Source organism: Anomaloglossus baeobatrachus, chromosome 7 (genome assembly GCF_048569485.1).
Source record: "Anomaloglossus baeobatrachus isolate aAnoBae1 chromosome 7, aAnoBae1.hap1, whole genome shotgun sequence".
In the NCBI taxonomy this organism is placed as follows: domain Eukaryota; kingdom Metazoa; phylum Chordata; class Amphibia; order Anura; family Aromobatidae; genus Anomaloglossus; species Anomaloglossus baeobatrachus.
In genome coordinates this window covers 96,573,554-96,583,621 of record NC_134359.1, presented here as the reverse complement: position 1 = coordinate 96,583,621, position 10,068 = coordinate 96,573,554, and the positions used below count along the sequence as shown (strand labels likewise).

Genomic DNA, 10,068 nt, shown 5'->3' with positions numbered 1-10,068 from the left:
CCTCTTGGGCTTTCAGGCACCAGGCTACGGCTCAGCAAGTCTGTCAGGCTGCTACTTGGACTAGCCTGCATACCTTTTCAAAGCACTACCAAGTGCATGCTCATGCTTCGGCAGATGCGAGCTTGGGCAGACGCATCCTTCAGGCGGCTGTCGCCCACTTGTGAAGTTAGGCTCTGCCTACTTCTCAGTTTTTCTGTTTATTCCCACCCATGGACTGCTTTGAGACGTCCGAATGTCTGGATCTCCCATAGGAACGATAAAGAAAAAAAGAATTTTGTTTACTTACCTTAAATTCTTTTTCTTATAGTTCCGTATTGGGAGACCCAGCACCCTCCCTGTTGCCTGTTGGCAGTTTCTTGTTCCGCGTGTTATCACCGGCTGTTGTCGTAGACAGAGGCTCCGGTTGTTCCGGTGCTTGCTCTGTTTTTACTTGTGGGTGGCTATTCTCCTTCAGCTTTTGCACTAAACTGGCTAGATCTGGTTCTCCAGGGGGTGTATAAGCTCAGAGGGAGGAGCTACACTTTTGAGTGTAGTACTTTGTGTGTCCTCTGGAGGCAGAAGCTATACACCCAATGTCTGGGTCTCCCAATACGGAACTATAAGAAAAAGAATTTACGGTAAGTAAACAAAATACTCTTTTTTGAGAGAGATCTAGATATATTCGTATATTTATATAATATTCTACTACACCCATGTGTGTGTATGTGTGTGTGTATGTGTGTGTGTATGTGTGTATGTATGTATGTATGTGTATGTATGTATGTATGAATGTGTGTGGGGTTTTTAGGTCTGAAGTGCTCTGATCATTAAATAGTTATTAAAATTTAAAAAAGGGGAAAAACTATTGAAACAAGCTTATCCAAAATTACACTATATAGTGCCTAAAAAATATAGTGCCTAAAAAATACTTAAAATATTTGGTGTTTTTTCTTTTTTCTTTTTTTTTTGTTTCATTCTCAAGTTATGCAGTACTGACTTTTGTTAAGTCAGAAGAAGCTGAAGCTGCCATGATAGACATGGATGGAAAGATGTTCTATGGAAAAAAAATAAAAGTTCGTGCCATCAAGACACCCAATTACAATCTTTCACTTGCTTTTCAAAAAATAAAATCTGTACCTAAAGATATCCCTCAAGATGGAAAATGTAGATTTGAGATGTTTGAGCCCAAAGAAGGCTCGGGATCACAGCCAGCGAAGAGCGACTCGACCCAGCGTGATCACACCGCTGATCAGACCCATGCTGCATCGGTTGTCGACAGTTTGACAAATGCAAGTGTAAATATGCCAAATAATGGTTGTCCTCCCATGAATACAAACCTAGGACTTCCACCTGCCCCACCTCCCAATTCATTTGGCGTTTATAACTGTATGTCTCCCAATCACCAGTGGATGTTTCAGACACCTCATTCAAACATGATATCCTTTAACAGCATGCCGAATTTTTTGCATGTTCCTTTTTCTTACCCTTTATATACATTGCCTAACTATCCTGGTTTTTTTCCGACAGTGACACATTCTCCTAACTTTGGTATTAACACGAAACCTAATGTAAATAATCAGTTTGGTAAAGGTCATGTCAGTCGTGTAAATGGAAAGCCAGGGAAGCCCCCTCATGGCACAGATGGACAGAGTAATGCTGCAATTTCACAGTCTATTGTGCCCAACCAGGTTCAATTACCTACAGACAAAGCTGAGCTATTAAAAACAGAAACGGGTGTAAAATTTATGGAAGATAAACCTGCTACAGTGAAATCTGTCAGTGAACGGGTATCGTTTACTATATCCAGCAGTAAAAAACTTCATCGTTCACAAACTGCGTCTCAAGAAAATTCACTGACAATGTCAGTGCCAGAAATCACAGCAGGCGCTCGTGATGTAGAAACTCCAGTCATTGACTGTTTGTCCTCTGTTGATGAGCAGAATAATCTATCTGGACCACCTAAAAACAAATCTGCAGCTCCTTTAAGATTGCCAACATCTGTTCCGCCCAGCGTCACAATACCTGAAGACAATAAGCAATCAGTAAATCCCAATTTCAACTCTGAACTGTTGATATATTCTGAAAAACAGGCTGGCATAAGCTCAAGTGTCCCATCACTGGAAAGAGATTCTCTTCCAGGTGGAGAAAAGGTAAGACTCTGGATCACTTTAGTATGAAAACATCTGTTGCATATTCAAACTGAGTGGCCACTACTAGGACAACCCCTGAATCCCTGTATTTTCCCCCTTAGATAGAACCTGGAAAGAAATAAAGCGGGTCTTATCCAATTATAACAAATAAAAGCGGGGTCTAAGAAAGACTCTTCTAGTCTGGTTGTGAAAGTCACAACCACTATCGTAGCATAAACAGCTGCTGCAGAGACCCACCCGACATATAATCAATAGTGAAGAGAAAAGGGTTAAACTCCGCTGATTGGGCACAGGGATTGTGTGACATAATGTCACATGATCCCCGGGAGATGCAATGACTGTAGGTCAGCATATGTGTTTTATTATCTTAAAATAACACCCTAGTGAAGAGATCTAGAGATGAGATTTAAAATGATGATCATTTAATTTGACGTGTTTCAGAGCCATCTAGGTTCCTTCCTCAGGAGAATAATCATAAACCCTTGATTTTGATTTATCCTGAGGAAGGAGCCTAGATGGCTCTGAAACGTGTCAACAATTAAATCATCATTTTATTGATCTCATCCCTAATTTAATCTAATCACTATCGCAGTGCGCAGTTTTGAACCCTATTCTCTTCACTATTGATTGTGTTTCCCCCTTGTAAGATAACTTATACTGACCGACCGCGCCATTTCAGCCATGTTGCCTGTGCATCTCCCGGGGATTGTATGACATTGTCACGCAATCCCTGCAGCCAATCAGCGGCTGCTTTACTCTCCCAGCCTTTTGGACATATCTCTTACATTCGAAGGAAGTGATAGAGCATCAGATATATAATTTGTCCGGAAACTGGAAGTGTGAAGCAACCTATTCAGACAACCAATGGTATACCTCAATATATGATATTTTAAGATGATATGTGATTGTCCTAAGGAAGGAGATGGTTCTGAGAAAATTGTAGATACAAATCACTATTGACCTGCTCCTGGATTTTTCTCGGACTGCGGCAGCATGGCAATCATACCCATTCTTCTTCTGGTGTTCGATGTTACATGGGGGGTGCTGCAGCCGTCGTTTTGGTCATTTCCAGTTGGTTGTGACTTACACAACCTGCCAAGGTGAGCATTTCCAACATTTTTTTAATCCTCTGTCACGGATAAAACCCCAGATTGCGCTTTTTTTTTTTTTTTTTTTTTTCTTCCCTCCAGCTCACTGCATATCACAGTGCCCGGGAGAGGCAGCTTTGCCACCCCTGGTGAAAGTTGTATTATTTTACAAGGGGGGATTTCCTAATAGTAGACCACCCTTTTAACTGTTTACTACCATAGTTAAATCCTTCCTTCCCCATCTAGTGGCTTGAGAGCGCTGCAAGAACCAGCTCCAGCTGACTATGATGTGAACCCACACAGGCAGCTGATTTAGGTGGCAGGAGAGTAAATCGTTCAGGCAGGCTACTGTACAGGAGCACAACGTGGCTGTCGACTTTTGTAGGCTCAACGGAACCAGCCAGTCTCCCACACTGGTATTTTCCAGGCCTCAAACTGCGCAACGTCTGCAATCTGATGAGGTCAGAGACTTTGAGTGCACAGAGGCATAATGGGTATTCTAAATTTGGATTAGCTTGATGATAACTTGAGGGCGGGCTAGTTAGAGGCACACAGGAGAGGGGTCTATGTGAAGCTGGATGCATAAAGGGGAAGGAGGAGGTGAAAATGACAATTTCTAAAAAGAAACCTAATTGGAATTGGTCTTTTATATTAACAAGTTTTCATTTACTGGACTTTATTAAAAAAAATAATTTTGAAAATAAGTTGACCCCCAGCGTGTATTGAAAGGGGAGGAGTGAGCTGCTAGATGCGTTGCTCTGCTGCTGCTTCTAGTCAGTGTCCTGCCACCTCACCCCGGATTCACAGCAACACTGCTGAGTAATGTTTCTCATTCGGTTTCTGAATGAGGGAGAGGGATATCAAGAGTAAGATAAACGTTTCTGTGTGCCGTGCATGGGAGACACAGCAGTTATCCTCCCCCACCCAGGAGCCGAGCTCAGGGAAAACTGACAACGGGAGCTTTGAAAGGGGCAAAAACTAGAGGCAGAATATATGGTCAGATATAGTGTTATTCCGCATTCACGTTTCTCCTCGTATGACTTAATCTAGCATCTGGGGTAAATTTTCAGAATATCTGTAGCTGCTTTTACTCACATCACTTTATTTGGTGTATAGTTTTCATTTTATGTCCGTTATTGAGCTATTTTATATATTCTTATCTATAGAACTGGGGTGTTTACCCAAAAATTGACTCCTCATCTGAGCTACCGATCGTCATCATTGCTAACCAGCTCAACTTATCCCAGTTCAAAAAAGTTATAAACAGACTTTCAGCTCTGCATAAAGATGCTACAAGGTGAGTAATCAATACTTGGTTGATATTGTTGGCTTTCAGTTTTTCATGTTTTTTTTTTCTTTTTTCCCCCTCTTTCTCTTGTTTTTACTTTTAGAGAGCAGATTGTTAAGACCTTAGACAAAATAAGGCGCAACAGAGGAGGAACATTCAGTGGCTTGACCATCCCAGAAATTATATTTGCAGTATCTGCTGAATTATCAGTAAATATTCCTGTAGCATGAAAATGTTGCATAGTAGGTATTGTCTGTCTGGTTTTTTTTTTTTTTTTTTTTTTTCTTCCATTGGTGCATGTTCATTTTTAATATTATTGGATATTTATATTCTTTCAGGTAACTTGAATTTCTACATGTAAGATGAACAGGAGGGATAACATAAGGTTTATCCTGGACTGAAAAATGACATGGTTTTAAAGTGGATATGTCACAAAATTTTCACAATACAAATAGCATGCATGATTAAATAGTTTTCTCAGATCTGATGAAGCTGGTGTTTTTTAGAAAGCCATATCAGAAGGGCTCACGTTCAGACAAACATTAGTACGCTGAATAGCTGTCAGTCAGGTTAGGTGACCGCAAATTGAATTTACAATTTCAAAAAAGGAATATAGAGCAGTCATTCTTGCATTCAAAATTATTAATACATCAATGACAGGACCCTTTCAAAATATGAGATACAAAAGATATGAATGTGCAGCACCCAGAAATCGCGGAACTCCACTTTTACCTATTTAGGTGAATACCTGTCATACTCCACACAAGTGTCGTATCTTCGATGTCTTCTTAGTTCCTTCTGTGCCTGATATTTCCATTATCCACTTATGCGAGCCTTTCATCTATAGTGCTCCCTTTGGGATACAGCTATCTTTTATATTTTTGGGATTTTTTTTTTATAGTGTGTGTATATATAAATATCCAAAAATAAGATCAGTGTATGGCTATGTGCACACAATGCATTTTTGCTTGCAGATTTGTCACAAAACTGCAAGGAAATCCTGATTCCAGCAAAGTCAGTGAGAATCCTGAAATGTAGTGCACGTGTTCAGGAGTTTCTCCTTGCAGATCTGGTGCAGAAAATGATTTGCAGCATGCAAATTCTTTCTGCGTTTTATGCCGATGCGTTTTTCCTGCCATGAGATCTGGAAATGGTGCAGAAATTTCTGCAATGTGGGCACATAGCCTAAGGATCAATATAAAATGTGTTTGTATTCCACTCAACAGTGCTTAATAGTATATACAACGTTAAGTTTTTAAAGGTTTGGCAATACAGTGGAACCTCGGTTTATGAGTAAATTGGTGTGTGAGCATTTTGCTATACGAGCAAAGCTTGCTGTAAATTTGTAACTCCGTTTACAAGCAAGATTTGCTGTACGAACAAATACTCACCGCACACACTTCCGGTTCCGTACTTCCACCGCGCTCTGACCCGCTCTTGCAGTCCAAACAAACGCGCACACATATGCTCACCTTACCTTCTGTTCCATCGCCAGCCTCATGGTTCTTGTAGTTCACCGGTACAGGATCTGTATCGGGTAACCATTGCGACGATGGAGGAACTTCCGCTGTCAGCCACTTCTCAAAGGCAGCGCGCTGACCAATCAGGCAAGCGGCTCCTGCCTTTGACGTCAGCACGCTGGCAGTGGAAGCTCCGGCATCGGTCGCGATGGTTACCCGATTCACATCCTGTATCGGTGAACTACAAGAACCAGGAGGCTGGCGAGACGAGTAACTTGGTTAACAAGCACACTCCCAGAACGGATTGTTCTCGTAAACCAAGGTTCCACTGTACTTGAAATGTTTGTGTTTTGTTTTGTTTTTTTTTATACCTTTCTTTTCAGCTTTGGTTGTGAGACAATGGTTTATAATGAAGTTGAGAACCAGTTCATAGCTTCATTAAAGTTGTTTTCAACTACTAGGACACCCCTTTCTCATTCCCCATGCTTGCCGCCATTAAAATAAATAAGCTTATACACCCTTTCAGTGCCAGCACCATTTTACCTGTGTCTGCACTCACTCTCCCGGGGCCCATGTGAAGCTGTTACGTCACATGATCCCTGCACCCAATCACTGTGGCTTCCCTCTCCCATGAGTAATCACACATATGAGTAATCAACAGGAAGTGAGAGCTGCGGCTGCCGCTCACTTCCTGTTGATGATTCTTACCTCAGAAGGTGAGGAAAGGGAAGCCAACAGTGATTGGGCGCAGGGCTCACATGACGTAACAACTTCAGAAGAGTCCTGGGAGAGCGAGTGCGGACCCCGCTGGACTGGCACTGGAGGCAAGTGTAAGGTTTTTGTTTTTGTTTTTTGTCTTTTTTTGTTGTTTTTTTTTTCTCTGCTGCAGTGTTGAACATGTTTGTTTTTCTCCATCAGGTCTCTTTATAGTCTTCCACATAATACTTCTGCAGTACAAGGAAAAAAAGCTGAAAGACAACTGGAGATGACTGCAGTGTCAGAGAAAAGCTTTGAACAGTTTTTTTTTTTTTTTTTTTTCTACAACATTGTTATACCTTCAACCTAGTTTTACAATTCAATTCAGTGTTAAAGGCCAGAATAAGTAGGTTTTTGTGTTCTGCTAGTTTTACTTAAATTTGCATATGTTTCCTTTTGTGTTAAAATAAAATGTTAGCCTAGAAAGACATATTTGAGTTGAATAGTTTTGGGTTTTTTTGGGGTTTTTTTTTTTTTTTTGTCAATTGATGCTCTGGACAGAAGTTGAAAATGTATCGTTATTCCAGAGTGTGAGCATTCTCCTTCACTATGAACAGTGATAATTGCTGATCAAGATTCAGTTCCCAAGTTCTGTTGTCGGGGAACGACTCGCTGTCATTTTTGCACCATACCAGCTTTTTTTTTTTTTTCTTTTTTTCAGCACTGGAGTTGTACTTAAATCTAAGTCCCCTGCCCCCAGTCTTGTACTCACCCTCCAGCGTCTTCATCCATTACTGTCGCTGCTTCGATCCCACGTCACCATCTAGTGCCCATAACTTATGGCTGGCCGGAAGTCCTTTATGTCACAAGCGCTCAATGAAAGTCTAGGAGGGCCAGAACAAGTGTCTCATAGACTTGCATTGAATTGTGGCCTCCAGCGTTCTCCATGAAACACTGCCAGCAGGTCACAAAGTGCCAAAGACTGACCGGAGCAACACTGGATAAAGAAATTGTAGGGTAATATATAAGAATAGGCGCAGGAGACTTAGATTTAGAACACCACTCCAACCTCATCTATATTGAGGGCTAAGAAATCATTCTGGAAATGTTTTTAGCAAATGATTAAAATGTTAATATTTTGCTGTTCAAATACTATTAAGATCTGTGGAAAGCTCCTGGTGCATAGGCTGAACGTATCCATCGGCCTGATGTATGCTAAAAGTTATATAGAGAATGTGCAGAAAGCATCCTATGTTTGCCTGCCTAGATTTCACAAATGCTTGCCAAATCCCAATTACCAGGGGAGCAAGTTATGTATTTTCCAGAGCAGAGGACAGCTACAAAGTATGTCCCTGGAGGACCCAACACATCCATGGGCATGGAGAACCCATTGATTCAGTAGAAGTAGAGTCCTGCTTCTTTTCCCCTGTGCCCGTGCTGGTGCTGCCTCGCACTGGAGGTCCTGGGAGCAGGATATTCTGTATCAGAGGACCCTTCTAACAAAAAGGCATTGTCTAAAGCTAACAGTTTACTAGTTCAGTGCCCTTGCTTGTTACAATATGAATAGTCAATGCAGATATGGTAATGATGCATCACTTTCATGTGTTGAGCCAGGCAGCCCTGGGTATTTAAATATAACATAATATACCTATTTCTGTCTCAATTTAAGTAAAACCATAGCTATACAAATAATATATTAGGTTTTCACTCATTAATTTTCCATGAGGCTGCTGAAGATAGCCGAGCAGCGAGGGTCTCAGCAGTCAGACCCCCAGAGATCCGAGAGTTTATCAACGATCTCCAGGATATCTCATTCTTATCAGAGTATCTATGTAGCCATAAAGTCATCAGGAAACCTAACCTCTTAAGGTACTGTCACACATAACGAGATCGCAGATGAGTCACCATTTTGGTGACGCAGTAGCGATCCCGTTAGCGATCTCGTTATGTGTGACACCTACCAGCGATCAGGCCCCTGCTGTGAGATCGCTAGTCGTTGCCGAATGGTCCAGGTCATTTTCTTCAAAGGCGATGTCCTGCTGGGCAGGACACATCGCTGTGTTTAACACCTGTGTGACAGGGTCACAGTGACTGCTGAGATCGTTATACAGGTCGCTACTGCGACCTGTATTGTTCCTGCATCGCTGGTAAGATCTGACTGTGTGACATCTCACCTGCGACTTACCTGCGATCCCTATCAGGTCGCATCGTTTTCGGGATCGCTGGTAAGTCGTTGTGTGTGACTGGCCCTTTACTGGAATACCACTTTAATCCTATGTTCACACTGCTACTACCATGGTTTCCATTTTTAAGGGATTTCATTCACTTAGAAGGTGATCCATCAGAGTTCACCTTACTTTGTTTTGTTATGTAGCATAGGGAAGCAAAATACCCAGATTCCTGACCAAATAGAAGCCGTGACTCCAGTCTGAACAGATCCTTATTAAAAGATGGCACTTCACTTTGATCTTTTCGTTCCTTTTATTTTCCCTTAGAAGGCAAATATGTATTTTTTGTATTATACTTTTATGTTGCTTTATATGTTCTGTAGCCTGAGATGCTACATGTTTGCCATTAAGTTTCTAATTGTGTTGTAATAAAGTGCAGAAAAATCTGGTTTCTTTTGCTTGTTTTTTTTTTTGTTAATTGCAAGGGCTAAATTTAAACGAATACAGATGTCAAGTGTAATTTACATTTCGAAGTATACAGTTGGTTGCAAAATCGCCTAATGTACAACAAAGTACTTGTCCTTCTGAAATCAGATTTATACACATCTGCTGTTTTTTGAGAATGTACATCCTCCCCAATTTCTGGTTAAACCCCCAAAAGCATTTAATTAAAGCATTTTACCGTGGGCTTTTACATATTGAGTAGTGGCACTTTACTCGGCTCATCCCGATTTCCCCTGGAGCGGTGTCAATTAGTGTAATATAAGGGGTGAATGACAGCTGTGATTTGTCAAAAAATCAGAGCTGCCACAAAGCTCTGTATTAGTAATGGTTACATGCTACATCCCCTCCCCCATTATTTAATTGTGTAAGTAGAAAGAAATAAACACAAAGAGAAGTCCTTTAGTTAAAAAAAACCAAAAAAAAAACCATCTCCAACATAATCCATACCACAACGTCCCACATCTGTCCCGGCCTTGCTACATCCTGAGGTCTCAGTGCGCGATCACTTTAGAAAACGTGACTGATCACTGCTGCATGCGGGACATACTGACTAAGCCACAGCTGTGAGAGTGGTGACGACGTCAGTGAGTTCTCCTGAGTTCACAGCTGTTTCCATGGTACCCCTGTGAACCCCCCCTGTACCTGTGAACTCACCTAAGGTGAACTCCATGCTGGATTACCGGCTTAGGCTATGTCACACATTGAGTATTTGGTTATAGAAAATCTGCATCTCTT

The 10,068-nt window shown here is 41.4% G+C and overlaps 1 protein-coding gene across 1 annotated transcript; it reads left to right on the top strand.

The window, feature by feature from the left end:
- Window positions 1–992: 992 nt before the first annotated feature.
- LOC142245933 (uncharacterized) lies at window positions 993–9,228 on the top strand. Its single transcript, XM_075318941.1, has 4 exons — window positions 993–2,129; window positions 4,384–4,514; window positions 4,609–4,747; window positions 6,884–9,228. Exons 1-3 carry the CDS (start codon window positions 1,008–1,010, stop codon window positions 4,733–4,735), a joined length of 1,380 nt encoding a protein of 459 aa, XP_075175056.1. The 5' UTR covers window positions 993–1,007; the 3' UTR covers window positions 4,736–4,747; window positions 6,884–9,228.
- The last annotated feature ends 840 nt before the right edge of the window (window positions 9,229–10,068 follow it).